General features: G+C 40.7%; 1 protein-coding gene across 6 annotated transcripts in view; it reads right to left on the minus strand.

Moving 5' to 3' along the window:
- Positions 1-23060, minus strand: part of LOC138210814 (disco-interacting protein 2 homolog C) — a 133236-nt gene that overhangs the window by 16853 nt on the left and 93323 nt on the right. For 4 of the 6 annotated variants that reach the window (XM_069170142.1, XM_069170140.1, XM_069170145.1 and 1 more), the window contains 15 exons: positions 16199-16290; positions 13374-13484; positions 11262-11385; positions 9616-9725; positions 8833-8935; positions 8642-8706; positions 7768-7861; positions 7212-7331; positions 6991-7105; positions 5548-5687; positions 4588-4724; positions 4270-4478; positions 3600-3714; positions 2205-2406; positions 1320-1429 (listed from right to left, as the gene is read on the minus strand). In XM_069170142.1, the coding sequence (XP_069026243.1) occupies positions 1320-1429; positions 2205-2406; positions 3600-3714; positions 4270-4478; positions 4588-4724; positions 5548-5687; positions 6991-7105; positions 7212-7331; positions 7768-7861; positions 8642-8706; positions 8833-8935; positions 9616-9725; positions 11262-11385; positions 13374-13484; positions 16199-16290 (1847 nt within the window). The remainder of the gene's footprint in view (positions 1-1319; positions 1430-2204; positions 2407-3599; positions 3715-4269; positions 4479-4587; positions 4725-5547; positions 5688-6990; positions 7106-7211; positions 7332-7767; positions 7862-8641; positions 8707-8832; positions 8936-9615; positions 9726-11261; positions 11386-13373; positions 13485-16198; positions 16291-23060) is intronic. The other 2 variants (XM_069170143.1, XM_069170141.1) reach the window with 1 other exon arrangement.

Here is a 23060-nt window from a genome sequence, read left to right on the forward strand (position 1 = left end):
CGGCGACTAATTAACGACATATTAATCATTAAAAGTTCGGATAAATAAAGGTTTCTGACTCGTCGACTTTTTGCATTTCACTTTTAAAACGTCGTTTTAAGTCGATGAAATAAAAAGCGACGGAGCGTTGGATCGGTGTTTTCATGTCACTTTGGGTTCCTGAACTATATCTCAGTCGATCTGAGGTCTTCGGGCTGTTTTTTTTTTTAACAGGACGGGGGACGTTTTTTTTTTTTTTTAAACCACCACGTGGACGTCGGACGTGCAGCCGAAGCGGCCGCCGAGCCGCCCGTTGTTACTCGGAGGCCTGTCGCTTCTCGTCAGAGTCGACAGGACGCTGCGTGTTTGCAGCTGATGGCGTTTCTTTTCCCCCCGAGTGAGAGCGGAGAGGAAATCACTCGTGTCGGTAACACACGGCGCCTCCTGCTCTCCATCAGCCCCGATCTCACGCCTTTCTGTCTCCGAACTCATCGTTGTTGTCTCCTCCGCTCTCCTCTTTTGATTTCTTGCTCTCGCGACCTCCGGTCCTCCATTTTCAGTCCAGTTCTCTCGGGTTCACTTTAGATTCTCGTCTTCCTTTTTACTGCCACGAACGACGCCGCCAGGTATCCTGAATAATATGTGATGACTCAGCAATATTTACGAATTGCAACCATAGACTGGATATTAAAAGTGTTCGTAGCTTCCGGGTCTGAAAAACGAGGACGACGCAGAAGTGCCTTAAAACTGCAATACCACCGGGTGCCACTAGAGGTCGGCTCCAAAAAGCCTCCATAGACTCCCATTCAACTTCAAGTCAATAAATCTTTTCCTACAAGTTATCTCGGTGTTGTTAGCTAAAGTCACTCCTTCTTATTAGTTTTCTGGAGGTCCATCTGAAAATAATCCCTCATTCATTAAAAAAGAAGATTCAAGAAGACCTGTTTTTGGGGGCGTGTCTGTTTGATTGACATTAGATAAACTTATCTGATAAATATGAAAACTTCCTTCAAAAGGTCATCAGCGATTTTTAGAGTTGCGTTCGTGTGTAACAGTTCGTTTTGTTTAACGGTAGATGTTGACACTCGCACACCGACGCAACGCAGAAATGAATTAAAGCAAAACTCGACGTGACGATTCTAAAAAAACAAACTAAAACGACAACATCAAACGAATCGATAAGAATTGATCCGAACGAATAAAACCAAGATGGAGGGAAGCATGAAATGAAACCGTATTATGTACACGTATGTGTGTGTGTGTGTGATGTTTCTGATGATAATGATGATGATGATGATGATGATGAAGAAAACCAGCAGAGCCCCCCTTCTCACACACACCTTCCTTGCCTGGTCGTTGTCTTCGATCTGACCTAGATCGCGGCCGCTGGCCTGAGCGATCCTCTTCCCCGACACCAGGTTCCCGACCATCACGGACGCAGGACCGATTTCTAGAGGAGATCAGATGAAAAGATCAGATATTTATTTCGCGTTCGTTTCCCCGTTTTTTTCCCCCCTTGGTGATTGGTTCCTTTGAAGACACTGCTGCCTCCTGATTGGATACGCCGATGACATCATTTCATTTAAACCAGAACCCATCGGTTTGTGTTGCGACGTTTTGAAGCCTTCAGTCGGACTTTCAGGCCGCTGCTATCCTTTTTATTTTTTTTCACGTTATTTATACGAACTGGGGAGGAGCCAGAACCCGAGGACACGCCCCTAAATACACTGCTTTTAGAGGCCTAATATCTAATCAATGACGAAATTATGTCCAGAAGGAAACTCTGATCAGAAGGAGGGAATTTAACTTATGGCCCCATAATGACTCGCAGAAAACATTTACATTTTTCAATGCGAGTCTATTGGAGCCAGCACCTAGTGGCGATCACTGGTATTACACTTTAAGGCACTTTTCAGACCTGGAGTCCATTTTTATCTACGGCCTATGATTTAAACTCCATTTAACTGCAGTCATCCTTCCTCCTCATAAGCTGCCAATATTTAGTTGTTTATAAAAGTAGTTTGTTATATATAGAAGCCCTAAAAGAAGATATTAGTATGGATTGTGTTCTAGGTGCAAAATCATCCAAATAAAATGGCATTTAAATCAAAACTTTTAGTAGCTTCTTTCCATTTTCTTTTTTTTTTTCCAGAGTTGCAGATTCATATAAACCGTGACTCTCCACATACTGAGATTTATTATTTTGTCATTTCTGTGTGGGGTACCTGGCTGTTTCTGCCGCGGTTTGGGCAGGTTGGTGACGCAGGTGTGCGGACACATGAGCACGTTGCAGGGGTGCAGCGCCCCCTCCAGGAAGAGCTGCTTGGTCTCGGAGAGGTGGATGCCGCCCAGCGGAGTCTTGGGCAGCGTGTTGGACGGCACCAGAGCCAGGCAGTAGACCCCGACCTGGTGGATGCCGTCTATCGCCTGGAAATTCAGGATGCGTTCGGAGAAGAATACGGTTCAGACTGAAAGTAGGTAGACTGAGACGATGTGAAAATTCAAGCAGCCTCCCTCCCAAAATAAAAGGATTAAAATGACTGCAAAATAATTCGATTTTAATTTTGCGGTTTGAATCGGTACTTTATTGACAATTTAAGAGCCAATCTTAGTACATTTTTCTTTAAGTATTCGTCACCAGCTGCAGTAAACGTTAATGTTTCGGCCCCGTAACGTCACACTTTGTCATCTCGTTTTGAAACTGCTGCCTGTTTCTGTAAACTCAAAAAGCTGAATGCAAAAAACAGACAGCGATGGATAAAATAATTAAAAAAAAAAAAAAAAGGAATAAAGAGAATTGGTTTCAATCGCAGCCGTTAAAAGTCCAGACGGCTTTTATAGCTTCACCACAGTCGCCACGCCGGCTTAGAGAGCCGAAGTACGGACTCAGATTTTATCTGCTGCAGCTCAGTATGAGCGTATAGCTCAGCATCACACACTGTATATAAGTGTGTGTGTGTGTGTGTGTGTGTGTGTGTGTGTGTGTGTTAGAGTGAAAGAGACGAGAGATGTGGTGTGAAAAGCTTCATAAAGTGCTCTATTAAACCGTCTGGTTCATGTTAAAGGATCAGTCTGGTTTTTATTCTCTCGTTTTCTTATCGTCAACAAATCCCACGAAAAGACCAAAACCGGCAACGTCTGTTCAGTCTTTCAACACGTCCTCACTTCTCCACGCTGTCTTCGTCTCCGAAGACGTAATACATATTTAGAAAAAAAGATTGTTTTTAATTAATGTTACTAAAAACAGATGGAGGTTCCGTTTTTTTTTTAGGACTATTTTCTGCAGCGGATGGATCCATTTACGGCCGCTCTGTTGGGCAATCGGGGGCAGCAGGGCGGTTTATGTGAGAAAATAAACAACATGGTTATAAAGGGACATGTTGCCCTGGGCAACCGTGAGGCTCGCTGATGTGTTTTTAATAGTTTTTGTAAAATAATGGAGCTCCATGGCACAGAACAATAAGATATGTATTTACTCAGATGAACGCAAAGTTGTGGTTTATAATATGTATGTTTAAACACACTCGTATTGCTGTTCTAAGTCTTACAAAAGTGTGTGTGTGTGTGTGTGTGTGTGTGTGTGTGTGTGTGTGTGTGTGTGTGTGTGTGTGTGCGTGCACCTGCAGAACTCGGCTCATCCACTGGAAGCTGTCCTCCTCGGTCGAGTCGGGCCGCTGCTCCGCCGCGACCACGATCCTCTCATCATGAAGCACCGTGATGGAAAACACCGCTATCCTGCAGAACACACACACACACACACACACACACACGCACACACACACACACACACACACACAGTGAGTCCTAAACATTACAACCTTCATTCCAGGATGATCTTTTTATATCCAATCATGCTCCTGATCTGTTGCCAGGTAACCAAATTAGTTGTGGGATGTCCAACCAGGTGTTTTTTTTGTTTGTTTCTTTTTTTCAGCTTCACACGACTGTTCCAGTTTTTTGTTGCCCGTCCCAACTTTTTTTTTTTGCTGCCATCAAATTAAAAATGAGCTTTTATATTTCATAAAAAATTACAACACTGCAACATGTAAATACAGATTTAAACGCAATTAATTGCAGCACAGACAATTCAGAAGTATAATTTAATATTAAACTTTTCGGTCTTTTTCCTTCTGCACACATTTGAATGAAGAATTTGAACTTTTTGTACTTTTCATGCAGGATTTCTTCAACAGACAGAAACTTAATGAACCAACAGATGAGGTCGTTACAGTCCCATTCATCCTGTTTGATTGACAGATGAAGCGCAGAATCATTTTGTCTGACGCCTACCTGCCCCGGTACACGAACTTCATCGGCTCCACGGCGAGCGCCGTGGCAACGATGTCGTCGGCGTTGTGCCGACGCCCTCCGACCACCATCAGACCGTCCATCTTCCCGGCAACGAAGATCAGACCCGCGGGTCCGATGAATCCCAGCAGGCCGGTCCTGGTGAAGGGGAACTCGCTGATGGGCGTGCCGTTGCTGCACACGGGGAACACCTGCGTTGTTTTTTTAAATTTTTTATAAGACATAAATAGATTAAAAATTATCTGAATGAAACACACAGAACAGGAAAAATACAACTAACAAAAGCATGTACACCCTCACCTCGAAGGTGTTCTTCGTCATACCGGCCAGGCCGTAATAAGAGGTTCCCGTGGCAACCGTACAAACGCACAACTCTCCGATCTCGTCGGTTTTACAGAGCTGGGGGACGCCTTCGAGCCTCACCGCGCACATCATCCCTGCAGACAGAAAAAAACAAATCACTATTTGTCACTTCATGGAAGGAAAAAAAAAAATCAAGGTCCTGCAGGTTTTATTTTGAAACTCCAGACTCCAATCAGATAGACATCCACACTTCTAGAAATATAATTCTTTTTGTCTTTTTATAGCAAATCAATAAGGAGCTTTTAACAAACTTTAATTCAGTTTTATTTACAAAAAGTGTGTCCATATTTTGGCCGATTTGTAATCAATAAGCTCCATCTGGGATTCCAAAAATAAAATAAAATAAAATAAAATACCAAACCATTCCTTGAACTGAAATATTAATAACACAGAGGAGAAATAAGCTCTTTCAAATACAAGTCTTAAATTTGTTCATTAAATAATACCAGTAATATGATCTCAATAATTCCAACTACACGTTTTGGGGATTTTTATGCTTATAGACGTGTTGGAAATAAAAATGAAAGATAGAAGACAGAAGGAAAGAACAAAAAGGAAGAAAAATGTGCTTAAAAACAACAAAAAAAGGGGACTAAAAAAACAATGAATAAAGTTGGGAAATGTCTAGACCGAAAAAAAAATAAAAGAAACAAAACAAAGAAATGTCTCAAACTGATTCAACAAAGTCTTAAAAATTAAGATAATATTTCAAAGTCAGAGAGAAATCGAGCTAAAAATAAAAACGCTGATTTACGACTCTTATGAGCGGCCGGTCGCTCCAGCGGTCGGACAAAAGTAGTGATGAATTTTAATATCCGAGAAGAAAAAAATGTAAATATAATATACGCCACAACTTAAAAAAAATAAAAATAAAAACGCGACTTCATCTGGTCTCACCTCCGGGCATGACGGAACCGACGTCCTGCAGCGTGAGTACCGACAGCTTCTCCTCCGAGTCGACCCGGATCACGCCGTGACTCAGACCCTGCATGGACAGCACGCCGCGACCCGGAGGGGTGCTGCCTTCCTCCGCCGGCCTGCAGACGGGACGAGCAAGCAGCCAATCAGAGGCGGAGGTGTTGATGCATTTTGGAGCGTTAAGTTGATCTTTTTTTGGTCTTTTTCAGAACCGAAGGGAATTCTTCATAATTGCAGATTTCACCTTTTAATTAAAGACATTACTGGAAAGTGAGAACATTTAAAGAAAATTTAACTTTATAAAGTCTGAATATTTTTTAAAGCCAGGATATTTAAAAAAAAAAAGGGAGGTTAGTTTGGGAGAGTGACGGTAAGTACCCCCCCCTCCCCCCTCCCCCAAACCCCAACCCCCCTCCCGGTTGTTACCGGACCATTTGAAGGTAATTAAATTCAGCTTGAAGTCCGGATTAGAGGCTTGGATCTGCTGAATGTCAATGAGGGAGCTCACAAATAGAAGAACAAACACATGTGTGAGTGGGTTTAAAAATAAAGTGAGTTCATTACTGCCACACCCGATGAGGCAAAGTGCTATTTATTAGCACACACACACACACACACAAGCAGCTTTTACAGTGTTGTAATGAAGAAATAAACTGCAGCCAGCTTGTGAACGGCAGCTGGTTTGAGCGTAATGTGGAGTTCAGATGTTGCAACTACAAAGAGGATGATGAAAGAGGTGGAAATGTGAGTTTAGTGTTTTCTGAAGCCACAAAACTCTAAAGTCAGGAACTTAAATGGGTTAAAAAAAATGGGGGTAAAATGGAAGCTAGCCAAAGCCGCTAAAAGCTTCGTATTTATTGAAGGGACGAAATACATCTGCGTTTAGTCAAATTCATTAACGAAGAAAGGTATTGATGGGAGGTACAGCCATGAAATAAGTGATAAATGTCTAAATTTGGAGGATGTGAATCTTCGTGATGATTATTTTGTACAAAATTCAAAAAATTTCGACACCACCAAAAGCTTCTTGTGAAGGGGACTAGGTACATCTGTTTAATAAAATCATTGAAGACTCAAGGTGCTGGATTGGCCATAAAATAAGTCATAAGTGTTTAAAATTGGTGGATGTGACTCTTTGTGATGATTATTTTGTAAATTTTTTTTTTAAAAATTCGACATGAAACTTCTGGAAGTTGACGTAGTGATTACTGACTTTCCAATAAAATTGAAGTTTGTCTTCGAGCAGTGAACCGAGTCCGTTCATGTCTCTCGTGATGTGTTAAACAGAAAGCAAAGTCAGTAATCACGACGTTAACTCCCAGAAGTTTCATGTCGAATTTCTTTGAATATAAAAAAAGTAAAAAAAAATACTATAAAAAGACCCACACAGACAACAAACGTGTCACTGGTGTGGTGGCGTACCTGCGTATGGCGACAGTCAGCGCCTCGGGGGAGCTGGCGCACGGGCAGATCACCTCCGGCTTCAAACCTTTCGTCTGGAAGACGTTGAGGAAGGCGTCGCAGGACGAGATCGACCCTGAGAGACACGTTAAAAACAGTTCGGTTACCGGCATCGTAGCAAAAGCGAAGGTTTAAAAGTAGCTCGTCACGGCGATGCTTTCGCACGTTTGGCGTTTTCTTACAGGGGTTGGAGCCGTCGGCGACCACCAGCATGCGCAGGGAGCTCAGGTTGACGTCGCGCTGCTCCCGGTGGGCCACCAGAGCCCAGTGCATGTCCCGCGACTTCACGCAGGCCACCTTAGCTACGAAGTAAAACAAAAACACAAAAAAAACCCCAATCGCACGGGATTTTATGTACGTTACATTTTCCTGTAAACGATTAGCCGAGCTGACTCCGGGTCAAACAAATCAAAAGTGAGCGTACACTCTTTTGATTTCTGTTCAGCTACTTCCCATTTTTCTTTTCAGATGTCTGTACAATGTCATGAAATTTAATAAAAGCGGAGGTAAAAAAAAAAATAAATAATGGAGCCCGCGGAATTAAATTTGACGCTATTAAAATAATAGTCAAACTTTCGATTGATGTTGTAAAACCGCCCTTTTGAAATGTGTGAAGCTCGGTCACAAAGTAAAAAAAAAACACGGAGCTGCAGGAAAAATCAAGGCGACGGTCCGATGAGCTGACGGCCGAAATGAGTTATTTCATCCAGACAACGGATCGGAGGCCGCTTCGGTTACCTTTGTACTGGCAGACTTTTTGGATCCAGGACAGGGGGTTGACCTTCATGAGGGCGTAGGGAATACTGATGACATGCATCATGTTCATCACGCTCTGAGGGAAAATCAATTCACAGAGACAGAAAGAGCAGGATGATTCAGGGAAAAACGGGATTTTTAAAAACGGATTTAAGAGGCAGGAAACATAAAGTAGACAGTTGGTGTTTTTTTTTATTATAGTGTTCTGGCTCCGGCCCGGTGATGGTTGCCAGGTTCGGTGTATAAAACTGGAAAATTCAGCCACATCCGGACCAACTACAGATGGAGTTTGGTCAGGATATAAAGACCTGGTTCAGTTTCAGCACCTGGACTCCATTTTAGGGCCTCATTCAATATCGTACCCGAGCTGAGTTATTTCCTTCCGGCATTTTTGGGGACGAACCACTTTGCTATACGACTTACTTTACTAAGAACCCAACAAAGAGTTTGGATTAAATCTTTTTTCATTCAAAAATAACAAATACTTCCAGCATCTCAAGTGTGTTTAATTATATATATTTTAACAAATTTAAAGTTGGTTGGATAAAACAAGCACTGTGAAATCATCAATTTGGACAATCAATCAATTCATCTAATTAAATATAATCAGCCGGTTAATGACATTTTTTTGTACTTTTACTTTCAGTACATTTTCCAGATTGTTCTTTTACCTGGTTTTACTTGAGGTTTACTTGAGAAACAGACTACTTCTTCCACCGCTGCTTATTTTAATATTTAACTCTATATTCTCTATTTCCTGCTCAGAAGTCAACAATAAAAAAGAAGAACTTTGAGATTTTGCCGTGCTGTGCTTTCATTTAATATTTGGACTGAGTTAAATGTGTGTTTCTCTTACCGTCAGGATGGCGTGCCACAGTCCCACATCCTTCTTGAAGTCTAATACATTCACGATGGTCTCAGCTGATTGGACGACAAACAGAAACGGAGATCAACTGAAACACATCAGTTTTGGTTTTTTTTTTCACTTTTGTCAGCTTTGTAAATGTTAAATGAAAACTTGAAACTGAGTGTAAATGCGCGTGTTACCTTCTGTGTACGAGCAGGACTGTGTGAGCGCCTGGCAGTGAGTGAGCGTGGCTATCCTCATCACCGTCACTCCGAGGACGCTGCCGTCTTTACACGTCTTGTACTGGACGGATGGAGACAAGTGGAATATTATATATATATATATATATATATATATATATATATACAAAACAAAAAGTCATCTTGAGACATCTTCGAGGGTTTGAAAATACAGATTAATTGATATTTTTGTCTGAAACTGAAATGATGTCTGAGTGGAGTCGAAGGCAATCCATGACGTCTTCAGGCTGAAGAAGCCTGGCAACTTTTTTTTTTTTGTTGAAAAACAGACATTAAGTTATGAATCACCCCGAAACATTATCTTTTCATTGAAATGTTCCTGAAAAATAGCTTCTTTGTTTTTTCTGAGCGACAAGTTTGAAAAATAAAGAGTGCCCGCGGTAATTTCATCCGTCTCGACTGTCTGGGCTTAAAAAAAATAAATAAAAAAAACCCTGCAGAAGGTCATTTTTCAATCGTCTCTCTTCTTTCATCATTTTCCTTTCAGACGTTTTCAATCCGCGGAAACAATCAAGGAGACATTTCACCTCGCTGTCGGGGGCGATTAAAGAGCCGTTAGGTAAATTCAAATCAATCAGATCGCATTGACCGGCACGTGATTCCGCTACAAAAGACACGCGGCACCATTGATTTCATGAGAACCAAAATAAAAAAATAAAAAATACCCGGGTAGAAAATGTTTTCGGTGCCCGGGAGACTTTCTGTGTTTTCAGTGTGCTTCACCTCGATGTACGCGGTGTCCTGGTTGGCGTCCTTGATGTGTGGGAACCAGTCTCGGGGCGGTTTGGAGAGGTGTTTGGACTCGGCGACGAACCACAGCACCTTGGGCCAGCCTGGCACGCGCAGGGACACAAAACAAACGTCCACTAATGCCTCCGGTGTTTTTATGTGTTAGGGGATTATGGGTAAGACAAACATCGCTCTCTTTAAGGACTCATGTCTAAATAATGACGGGATTATTTTCACCAGAACACAAGGAGGGAATTTATCCAACGATTGGAGACAGATTTGTTTTTGTTTTTTTATTGGAGCCAGCCTAGTGACCGTTAGTGGTATTACACCTAAAGGCTCTTCAACATTAGCTTCACGTCTACGTCTACATTTTCTTATCCAGTCTGTGGTTTGGAGGTTTGATTAAGGGTGTCTGATTTTCCCGGAAGCGACTGAATCGAAAATGAATAGCACTCACAAATAAATGTTATATTTGTAACTGCTGTCCTGCTATAATGATCATTTACTATTATTATTATTATTATTATTATTAGGAGGGTTTGCATGGCTGAAAACGAGTTGATGTAAAATCCTTGTATCATTGAAGAGGCTGTTAATGTCTGAATTGATGCTGCCGGGGGAGCGAGACGGAAGAGACAATGAGCCATGAGGACGAGATGAGCTTAAAGCCTGCTGATCAATACGAGGAGCACTCCACTTTAATGACACACACACACACACACACACACACACACACACACACACACACACACACACACACACACACACACACTGCTGAGTCCATGTTGAGTCAGGAGCAATACATCTGCCGGCATCATGTTACTATTTATACATCCATTACTGCAAAGCAAACAGTGGTTATTAATCACGGGGAGATTTTCTCTTTCTGTTCGCTGCTAATGTTTCTTCCATCCATCGCTCGTCTCCTTCCTCTCTCTCTCTCTCTCTGTCTCTGTCTACGTCTCTCTATCATCTGCTGCTCAAACCCAGCTGTCAGCTGCCATCAGGCTGTCCCTTCGTCCGACGTTGAAAAAAAATAATATATAAAAAGGGGCCGCGAAAAACAAGAGCAGCAAACTCCGAACTCTGAACTGCGTGTGTGTGTGTCGTGTTTAGCGATCTTTGTGAGGACCCGTTTCTGTGTGTCTCTGTGAGGACGTTGTCAGATCGGGTTTGAAGGTTTAAGATTTCAGATTAAGGTTGGAGTCAGACTGAATATAAAAGTGGACGTAGCTTCCAGGTCTGAAAAATAAAGCCGATGCGGATGCAATACCACCGAGCGCCACTAGTAGGATGGCTCCAAAAAATTAAGTCAATACATTTTTTTCCAGCGGTGGATCTGGATCTGACTGGAAACCTGACGATACTACGTCCCGCCCACCGATAGCTGTAACCTGACTGCACCGCAGGCCTGTCAATCAAACAGACACGCCCGCCCCAAAAACCAGGTCTATTCGAATCTTATTTTCTAATGAATTATGCTGTTATTTCTCAATAAGACGTAACATGAAGTTCATCCATTTATCTTTCCTGTTAAACATGCTGAAAAATCCCACGGAGTAGATTTTGTGTTCAGTCCACGCTGCTACGAACACACATGTAATGAAAGATGCTCTGTGTGTGTGTGTGTGTCTGACCTTTGAACTGTGGGATCTCCCCGGTGGGACTCTTGGGTAATCCTTTATGGCAGGCGTCGCTGGTCAGAGCCACCGTCACTCCACAGCTGCCCAGCAGAAACCCGATCTGCTGACTGCCGGCGTCCTGCAGAGAGACGCACACAGATCAGACGAGATGAGTCAGCTGGATTGGATGTTTAATCGATGAATACGCGGCTCCCTGGTTCTCTGTTCTGTACATGCAGCGGTTAAGAGGGAAGTTGGCAATTTCTATTACGCGAAACTCCTCTGAAAATGAACGAGAAAACCACACGAACGCAATCACGCAGGAATGGAAATGTCTGGAAATGGACCCGATTACAAAGGGTTTCCATGGTTACACGTGCACGCAATACATAAAGGAGGAAGATGTTTTATCGCAAGACGACCGATCGAGTCGTTTTGATCCTGAAGGAGAGCTTTGTTGTCGAAAAGCAAAAAAAATAAAAATAAATCTTTGTCGTACAAAACGGTAAAAGCACGTAGACATAAAAAAGAAAGTGTGAAAAACCCGATTAAACACTCATCAGTCTGAATCAGATCACAACAAGCTTTTATGTGATTCCTGCAGTGAAAATGAAAAAAAAAAAAGATCCAATTGCATCATTATTATTATCATTCATCCACAAACTTAAAAAAAAATTCTACTTTTGTTTTTTTATGCACTAAAATATTTATAAAAACTCCCTTTTGTTTTGCCTGAATTAATTTGTTTATTCCTGCACTTACCTATATGTTATTCAGTTATGCATGTGTGTTTTTGCTATTTATTGTGTTTTGTAGCTTTTCTTAAATGAATTATTCAAAAACATTTAACAGAGTTTTTGGTTTTCATAAAGCTGGAAGACATATCGGCCCTCCCGACTCCTCCCGACTCCTCCTGACTCCTCCCGACTCCTCCCGGAGCGTGATTACTGCCGGTTATAAACTATGACTCAAACAAACCTCCAGCAGCAGAAGATGTTTCTTCAGAGACATTTGGCTCAGATTACACCTCGGCGAAGCTCGGTGTCCTGTGTTGCGTCACCGCGCGCCCTCGGATGACTCATGGTTTTTAATAAAATCTCCCCCGGAGGTGAATTAGCTGCACTGACTCTGCTGCGTGTCCTCTTTTCAACTCGCTAATATGCTGTTTGACGGGGAAGAACCAAAAAAAAAAGTTGAAAACCCAAAACAAAAACAAACTGAAAAAGTCCTCCGTCGCGGTTTCTCGCAGGATTTAATTATAAATGTGCTCGTAATTGTCATTATTTCTCCTCAACAGAATGACTGATAAGTCTTTCCTTTACCGGTCTTTTGTTCAGACAGAACAGATCGCTGTCGTTGGGAAGCGAACGAATCAGATTTGGTGTGACGGCGCCAGCCTATCTGCATGGGTTGCCGTGGTAACACCGTCCGAGTAGCTACGCTGGGTGACACGGTTTTATTTATACGTCCGTCTACAGACCGTCGCCCTCGTCGTCGAAGAGCTTTAAGCTGCAATGCCACCGGGCGCCACCAGGGGGCGGCTTCAAAAAGCATAAAAAGGCAGCATGAATCCTTGGACGGTAATGTAAAAATAAAGCTGGTTTAACACACAAGTCCGAAGTTTATTAAGTACATTTTCATGATCTTACAACAGCCAATCACTTTTTCTCCCGCAAAAACGTTCCTATTAAATGTTTTATTAAACATATCAACCCAGAATCTATATTTTTCTGCTCCTTTACGCGGCCTAACTGTGTTACAGACCAGTTTGGCTGCTAAACATCTTTAGTATTCTACTTTTTTAACACTTAAATTTCTTCTTATTGGACAGTTTTCCATTTGGATGCATCCTGTTCTTTTACTTTCACTGAACTGCGGTATATCGACATGCGTTTTGTCCTTTTCTTTTTGATTAAATCCAAAAACCTCTCTCATAATGAATGTGCAGTTTAACCTCCACGTTATGTCACCATCTGAACTTTTTGACACATTTAACCTCTTAGAAATTACATCTTATTAACAGCTTCCATTTAAATTTGTAATTATACGGACATAAAATGTTTTTTGGTTGTTTTTTTTTTCATCAGTAATTTACATCTAAATGAAGTTATGGTTGCGGACTCTCACCTTCCTGGTCAGCGGGACCTCGATCGGCACGGGGACGACCTCCGCCAGCAGGCAGCCGTAAAAAGCCGTCATGAAGGCGGCGGGGTCATTGTTGGGGAAGACCAGCGCCACCTGCAGGACACAGAGAGAGAAAGAGAGAGAGAGAGAGATGGAAATAATCCACAAAAAAAGTCCTGATTGGTTAATGCAAACAGAATTCAATTATATCTCTGATTTGAAACCAACAGCAGCCCAAAATAAAAAACTTTGAATCATCGTACAGCAGCATCTTTTTTTTTTTCTCTAGTTTTTGTTTTTACGACAGAACGAGCCGACGCGCTCCGAGCATGTTTCTGTGATGCTGAGCGATGATGACTGATAGGAGCTGCCGCCAGAGAGACAGAAGGTTCAGACGAGCAGTCGAGTCGGGTTTTTATCAGAGAAGGAATAAAGACGAATCATTTCGGTGGGGTGAGAGGGAGGGAGGGGGCATCTGGTCAACATCTCCCCCTGTCTGACCCGACGCTTTATCTTTAGACTTCTTCCACTTTCTCTTATTTTCTGCTTCACCTTCCCTTCGAACCCTGTTTTCTGTCCGAGTTTGTTCCCTTCAGTCTTCTCGGACCAAACGGTTTCAGACCAAACCTAATTAATAAAACGATAATGACAATGTTAATTATATAATTCAACGTGTGGAATTAAATCGACATTTATTTTAATATACCTATGTGCACATAAACTGTACATCAGCAAAAAAAAAAAATAACTATAAAAAAATAGAGTGAAGCAGCTTTCTGAACACTGGAGGAGCAACTTTTGTGAACAGTTTGAAGAAACAACCCAGAATTACTCATTTTTCTGTTACTACATTATTTTTCTTCGACACTTCTTTGTTTGACTTTTATAAAAGTTGTATTTTTTCTCCCAAGTTTGTTTTTATTGCAATCCTATCTTACGAACTGCTTCATGTTATTGTTTCTTCCTTCTGTAAAGCACATTAAGCTGCATTTTAAGTATGAAAGTCACTGTATAAATACAGTTTATTGTCTGTATCATTGTTATTATTATTATTATTAATATTTTTACTACGATTCACGTGTGGCGCTTCAAATTAGTTAGAAATTACAACTGATGAATGCAGAAGCCTGTCTTAGTTACTGAAATTGATCAAATACAGAACATTTAGATTGCAAACTTTATTTTTAAATTCCAATTTTCATTTTAAAACATAATTTTCATATCTAAAATAACTGAAATACACAGAGGCCACTTTATTAGGTACACCTGTGCAGCCTGGTGCAATTCAATATTCTCTAGTGTTTCCTTTTAGTTTTTTGACTCTTGCACATAAGTATTAATTCAGCTATTAATGTTTCAATATTAAGATTAGTTCATGATGGTGTACCGGACTACATTATTTACAATTTTCCAATATTCTGCCCGCTTCATGTAAGAAAATAGGAAATAAAATGTTAGAAATACCTAAATATAAATATCTCCTGCACAATTCTGACAAAATCTGAAAATTAAAAACATAATAAATGGAGATTTTATGGCAGAAGAGGTGTGTTGAATTGTTACAGGTGTACCTAATAAAGTGACCACAGAGTGTGCATAAATATATTCATACTTAATAAACTACAGTGAGTATATCAAAGCGTCCTCAGGCTTTTTAATTTTACATGACATTTCATGTTTGTTGTCAGCAATCATGTGCAGCTCCGGGGGATGTTTTTATATTTCATAACTCTAGACTGACTCCCGTTACGGTTTTAATTGAAACCAATAAAAACACACGGCTTTGTTATAAAAAATAAATAAAAGATGAAACGCAAACAGAACACCTGTTTTCTTCGACCCAAAATGGACAGACTTCATTTGATTCTCCGCCGGCCTCGTTCCTCGTTGTGAATCACAAACTTGTATTTTCATAACACGACATCTCCTTTATCGTTTCTGGGTGTAATTAAATCTGTTCGGCTTTCTAAACACTCTCATTAAAACTAATTTGTCTCATCGTCATGCGAGACCCGCTGCTCTGCTGAAATAATTTTTTTTTTTAAAAACACAACAACACTGTGATATGTCTGTGTGCAGCTGATAAAGCTGCAGAAAAATAAATAAATAAATAAACTGGAGAAAAACACCAGTTTGTCATGAACACTGAGCAAGAAGAGAAAAAAAACTAAAAAAAACGTAATTAAAACGCACACCGTCGCGGCTCCGCGACTTAAAAGTCTCCAGCCGAGCGGGAAATCGAGCTTAAAATAAAGATGAAAGAGGGCGGAGGCGTCGCGTGGCAGCAGGAACATGTGGGACTATTACCGAATCCGTTTCCGCTCCGGTGCGACCGTCCCTTCGTGTGTGGAGGCGTGTGGAGCGGCCCACGAGTGGGATGTGATGATTGGAACGACAAGAGAAGGAAGGAAGGACCGTACGCGTCTTCATGTTTTAGGTATTGAGTCAATGGCCGTGTGGCGGGTTGAGAAGGATCAAAAAATGCAGAGAGGTGATGTCACGTTTATTTTTATTTTTTTTCTTAAATCCCAGCGTGAGTTTTAAATACCAAAGGAAACCAAAAGAAAACACAGGATGAGGTTCTGATGTTTGTGAGTTCAGCTGTTTCGGACTCATGTTAAACAGTCAGCTAACTCAAAATACCCAAATTAATAATAGAAACCAAAATAAGACTTTTCCTGTTGCGCAACATAGTGAGCGCCAGATTGTGTATAAAAGTGGACGTAGCTGTGGGAGTGTCACAAACCGCAATACCAGCGAGTGCCACTAGAGGTCGGCTCCAAATAATAATTTTATTATTACATTTCATTTAATTTCTTCTCACTCACCCGGTCTCCAGGCTTGACCAGCGGTTCTTGTTTGGTTCCCAGTTTGTGCAGCAGGTTGTACGCCACCTTCACACTTCTGGACCAAAGTTTACCTGCAAGCAGATTCAAAAGGATTAATCGCACCCGATAACTCAGGCAGACGAGGTTAACAGTTCCAGCATGAGGTCTCCGGTTTGAACCGATAACGAGTCTAAGATGGTATTTCTCAAATACGGGGTCGACTGTCAGGCAACTTATTTTTTGTAACCCTATAAAAAACATGAAAGAAAACATGACATCATGAGTCCTCATGTGCAAGAAGTTACAACGATGTCGTGTCACTCAGCTTTTGAACTTTCATATGTTTCCCCTCGCGAGTGGATCACAGATTTCATAACGTACAACCAACCAAACGCACCTCAGCACATAAGTAGATACTTGAATTCAAAATATCTACACTGATGTACACTATTTCCTTTTTATTTCAGTGCTCACACAACTTTAAGCAACATCCCTTTAAAGCCTTTGAAAAAGAGGCAGTTTTAAAAATATCCAGGTTACAGAAGGTGTTTCTCTAAATAACTGCTGCTTTAAATATCTCCCCGTTCCTATAAAGTCATTAAATATGATCAAATCTCTCTGATCAGTTTCATTTTCGCTGCCAGCTCTGCTCATTAATGCTGTAACTCACAGCAACAATAGAATCAATTTCCTTCCCTTTTTTTCCCTTAATTCAGACTGGCAGACGCGGATATTATGCATGAGCAATCCAGCATGAATTCCTTGTTGTTTTTCCACTGCTAAATTACTTTTTTATTTTTTTTCCAGAACTAATGAATTGAAGAAGAGAAAAAAAAAAAGGAGCGCTTTGGGATGCCGGGAGGAAAATAGACTGTTAGGAGAACTTCAAACAAACAACAGGTATATATACTGCAGTTTAGAAAACCACAAATCTGCCATTTGTGTCTTCGAAGGGTATAAACTCTTTATTTTTTTTAAATGTAAACCTCGTAAGTGATGCCAGGAGAGTGCACATAAGCTGCCTAAAATCTGCCTAGCAACTGCTGACATGCTTCATCACGGTGTTCGGTGGAGACGGCCAATCGGCTGGCAACGCTTATCTTCAGCGATGATAACTGAAACAAACCATAACGACCCGTCAACTCTGCCTAGATCAACAAAAATATGCTTTTATAACGGTATAACGTGTCATACAACGCTGTCATGTGATTGGACGAGCTCCACTTGAAGAAGTTCAAACTGGATCAAGGTTACAGGTTGCTGATACACTTCAATTAAATTTGATCTATATAGCACCAAATCACAACACAGATTATTTCATGGCCCTTAACACATTAAAGTCCTTAAAGCAGCACTTTACAGCATCATACAGAGAAACCCAACAATTCAACGATTCCCACGAGGGATCAGGGAAAAACTCTCTTAACAGGACAAAACCTCCAACAGAAGGAAGGAAAAACTTTCTTTTAACAGGAAGAAACTTCCAACAGAAGGAAGAAAAAACTAGGATGTATAATAGAAAATATAAACCCTCAGTATCTTCATTCCCTGATATCTATAAAGAGGAGCAGCAGGAGCAGGAATTAATGAGACCGGCACTGATAATCGTGAGCCGGGATGACGTTACTATAATCTACCGACGAAAGACACACCGTGAAAAGCAGCATCATGTCAGGTGTTTTTAAAGAGGATTTACAGAAAAAAAAAAAAAAAACACTCCAAACTGCACACACAGATAATCAAAGACAGACATGAAAAGAAGAAACATCACAGAGAAATGAAAAAAGTTCCGTCCGCACGCTGCACAGAAATCCTGAGCATCACTAACGGATAATGTGATTAGTTGGTAAATAACATCGTCCGTGCTGTTTACAAGAGCATCAAAGCTTGTTTGAAACCTTTTTTATTTGTTTAATTATTATTATGAAGAGAAGTGACCTCTGCTGCCTGTTTCTGAGGGGGGTCATCTGCAGTGCAGCCTGCTGAGGGGTTGAGTTTACGGGTGGCGGGGGGGGGATTCTGTACATCATGAATTCTCTCTGTTCTCCCGGGAGTGTGTGGGGGGGAGGGAGGGGGGGACGACTCGACAGGAGGAAACAAAAACAAGTTTGTCTTTTTCGTTGTTGGCCCACATCAAAGGGGGAAGACACGACAGGAATGGAAGATAAAGGAGAGGCTGAGATTTTAGATGCAGCACTGCACATCACACACACACACACACACACACACACACACACACACACACACACACACACACACACACACACACACACACACAAGATCTCACCATGTTTTTTTGTCTCTCTGGTGGCAGACATTTCACAGTCTGGTGAGCGCTCGTATCGCCTCATCATCAGCAGCGAGCTCGCTCCGCACAAAATCAGTGTGTTCAGACACACACACACACACACACACACACACTCACACACACACAGACACACAGACACACACACACACACTCACTCACACACACACACACACACACACACACACACACACACACACACACACACACACACACACACAACTGCACGCTTGGACGTCGATGCTCCCGCGATAAAGTTTCTGCCTCTTCATGTTAATCCTCCGGGCTGATGGTTGTTTGTGTGTGTGTGTGTGTGTGTGTGTGTGTGTGTGTGTAACAAATGTGCATTAACACCACGGCAACATCAACAGAGGTGGGAAGCAGATAAATAATTTACTGTCTGTTACTTCAAATCCAACTTTTTTTTTTTATCCTTTCAATCTCTGCTTTTTCCGTCACGCAGCCCGAGATCTCGTCCACTAGTGGATAGCGTGTCAGTGTCACGCTTCGCCTCGCTTAGGCGTGAAAATTACATGCATGTAGCTAAGGCACCGAAAACCACGTAATTCGTTTTTATAGAAAAGATCATGGTTTAATGGTTTGGATTCAAATAAGTAATTTTATTAAATTTTACATATGTCATGGAACTTACTTAAGATACGTTACATAAATATATGTAAAATATTTTACATTTGTAAGACACGATATATAAAAGCGGACGTAGTTTTATGGGTCTGAAAGATGAGGCCCGATGCGGAAGTGCCTTAAGCTGCAATACCAGCGAGTGCCACTAGAGGTCGTCTCCAAAAAGCCTCCGGCTCCATAGACTCCCATTCAACTTCTCTCATCAAATCCAAAGTGAATAAAATGTGTCCATCAGTTATCTCGGTGTTGTTAGCTAAAGTCACTCCTTCTTATTAGTTTTCTGGAGGTCCATCTGAAAATAATCCCTCATTCATTAGAAAAGAAGATTCAAGAAGACCTGTTTTTGGGGGCGTGTCTGTTTGATTGACAGGCCTGTGGTGCAGTCAGGTTCCAGAGTCAGATCCACCGCTGGCTCCTCCCCCAGCTCGTCCAAATATGGTCACTAATAATATCCCTCTTCTTACAGCATTTATACTAACGCCTGTTGCAACAAATGCGCATTATACAATAATCACTTTGCAGCGAATGTTTTGTATTTCACATCAAATCCCCACACGGAGGGAATTTGCAAGCTAAAAATAATTTTATGAAACTGACACTTCCACTATTCATCGATATAAACAGTTTGTAATTAGTTTTTTGGCACCTCGTTTCCTGCTTGCCTTTTCTTTTCCATCCTTTCATTTTTCTTTCGTATTCTTTTCATCTTGGTTCCCTTTCTTTTTTATTCCATCATCCATTCATCTTTCATGTATTTTTCTCCTCTCTTATTGCTCATATCTTTCAGTTTTCCTTTCCTTTGCTCTTTCTTTTCTCCCATCTTCACTTCCTTCATGGTGTCACTTTTTTTCCAGTCTACTTCCTTTCTTCCTTTCTTGTCTAACATTTTCCTTTTGCTGAAAGTCTTCAGAATTGGATATACGAGGTTTTCAAAAGGCAGCAAATCAAAACTCGATTTTATCTCGTGTAACAAAGTGATAACTAAAATTCACAACAGCTGGCTCCAACTCGGTGATGAAAACTGTAAAAGAAACTTTGGGAGAAAAAAAAAAGCCAGAATATTTGATTTGAGATAACGGAGCTTCCAACTCTACCCGTTTTTTAAAAAAAAATTTTTTATCATGCATATGTCACAACTTTTGATTAAAAATGACTGCTAATATATACATATATTAAAAAAACACATTAAAAAAAAAGGAGCACAGACTTTTACTCTGTTAACGGTCTTTGTGGGACTTCGTTAAAAGGATTCGAGCACTTTCTACCGATTCATTCGGGTGCCGTTACGACGGAGAGGCTCGACTCTAAATTCATAAAGACCAGAGAGACTCTGTTCACGGCGGCTAAATCTCTTCACGCGCCCTTCAGACACGAAGCGGTTTCCTCGGCCGCCGTTGCGGCGGCTGGTGCACGTCGGCTTATCGGCAAATATTACTGGTTAACCCCGTCGTGTACTTAAAGTGGATTTATTCCTCTGCCTTACATGATGTTAGTGTAGCGGAGCAGCAGCTGCCTCCAACGTAGGAACTTATAGTTCAGTCAGACCTTAAAAAAACCCAGTTATCACATTATTTTATTCACTTTCTGAATAAAGTGAATAATAGATTTAGAGGTTCATTGTCAGAATTTGCTAAAGAGGTCTTCAGAGATCCAGTTTTTTTTCATCTTTTTTCTAACCTGGTCCAAATTGTGTATAGGTTAACTAGATGTATAAAGTCTGGTTCTATTTCGTGTCTTTGAATCTGCGTATTTAAAACTTGGATTCGAGCACATTCGCTATGATTCACTATAATTTAGCTTCACTGCATTAAGAATTATGTTTAATGATCCTCAGGTCTATTTTAAGCAGTTCTCGACTGTCCTCTGCTGCTTGTTGTTGATAGTTATTTTGTCCCTCTGAGATATCGCGATCTTACGATCACAATAACTGATGTGAATTAGACTAATTTCGACCAGTTTGTGGGAACTTGCTATTTTGGAAAAAAAAAAAAATCCCCTAATTTTCTCCGCAATAGACGCATTCAACAAAAGCTCTGCTGAAGGTCATTTTGGCACCGAGTAAGACAACGAAACTTGATTTTAGCAAAACAAACCTCACGTGAGATGACCGGGGAAAAAAAATGCTAAACCCGGAAGTGACGGGGTTTCTGGGAAATGTAGTCTGTTCAGTAGAATTAGTTTACCAATTGTCGCAATTCTCTGTCAATCTAGTATGTTAAATTACACAAGTTTCAGACACTCTTCCAATTGTATTCTGCACTTTTTTTTTTTGTGCATACATTATGTAATTAATTAATATTACTTCAAAAAAAGAACTTATTTTTACAGCAGATACAGCCTATGTATTCAATATTACAGTCCCAGACTGTGTTTTGTAAAGCTGAGCCCCATGATCGACTCTTGACTCTTTCAATTTTAGGTCAAAGTATAAAGAAAAAAAAAAAAATCTCATTTTTTTCTCAACTTCTCCCTCAATTTTAACAGAAAAGAATCACATAAAACAAAACAATTGCATCATACTTTTTCTCAAAAACTTCCTACGAATACATACAAATGACTAAATCATAAAGTCAGGACTGAAACTCTGCAGGAGAAGCTTTTAAGAAGTTTACTTTTTATGACCTGCCGAGACGGCAGGAAGTCACTCAAAACACATGAAATAATTCATTTAAAAACACTTTCTGAAAAAGCTGGACCTCTGGGATAAAAAAACAAAAAAACAACAACTTTCCTTCCCTCTGAAGCTGAGCAGCTCTCCTTAAAGCATCTTTTTTCACACTTTAGTAATGTGCTTAGTGCTCTGTCTGGCTGCCATTAGGGGAATTATGCTCACACAGCGGGTGTTAAACATTGTTTGGTGCTTCAGTTAATCAGCTTGGGAAAGCCACCATATGTGCTGAGAAACAGGATGCAATTCAGAGGAAAACACTGTTTAATTCATACAGTACAAAGTATTAGTGTTTACCAGTGTGTTACGACAGTGTATTGACTACGATGATTGATTTCTGTGTGCAGGGAGGTCATGCGGGGTGTCAAGTTATGCAAGTGTTTGTGTAAATGCACATAAAGTTTAGTGTAACTTCAGCTGCAACAAAAATGACTGGAGGACTTTTGACAAAACAAATGTCTGATGAAATTTCTTGTATGACTGCTGGGGGGAAAAAGCTCCTTTTCTTAGTAAAAAAAACAAACATCCAAAACCAGGTACTGAAAGTGATATCCAGCGATAATTTTAAAAACGTTGACTGAGCTAAAAAGCAGCCACTCAAATACAAGCATTTTCCATCACCGGACGCATCACGATCGGGAGTTCACATTTAAAAATGTACTTACAAAATTCAATTTATTCACTTATTTCACGTGGAAATTAAATGCTAGCGAGTAAAAAGTGAAAAAGTAGATATTTCAATGGATTTTACAGCTGAATTTTTTTTCTCTTCAATCACATACATTCCACAGTGAAGGCTTTTAAATACTAGGGGGCGTTTTTTCATACGAGTAATTATTTGCAAGTACAGTAAAATAATTTCCGACTTGTTTTTGTCATGAGTAATTTCGAAAAAAAAACGTTGATAATGCGACTTTTTTGAGTTTTTTGCACCACGATAACAGCATCAACCAATCAGAGGGTGCGTTTCAGGTATTGCATCATTCTGAGTTTCTGAGTTCGTAAATGTTCATCCGGTTGCTACTTGAGGCTGACATGCGGAGGGATTTACAGAAAGAGCATCAGGACTACAGTACATCACGTTAAAACATCTCCACGTAGTTTAAAAAGACGACGGAGCTTGCGTTTACAACAGTATTGAACCTTTCCTCAAAAAATTGGCAAAAAAATATATTTTTAAAACCGGATATAACGCGCTTCAATATTTCGTGATGTTTATCCGTCTCCGGTCTGTAAGGACCTCG

The sequence above is a fragment of the Embiotoca jacksoni genome, unplaced genomic scaffold (assembly GCF_022577435.1).
Source record: "Embiotoca jacksoni isolate LCO1_2020_lvr unplaced genomic scaffold, fEmbJac1.0.p SCAF_48, whole genome shotgun sequence".
In the NCBI taxonomy this organism is placed as follows: Eukaryota; Metazoa; Chordata; class Actinopteri; family Embiotocidae; genus Embiotoca; species Embiotoca jacksoni.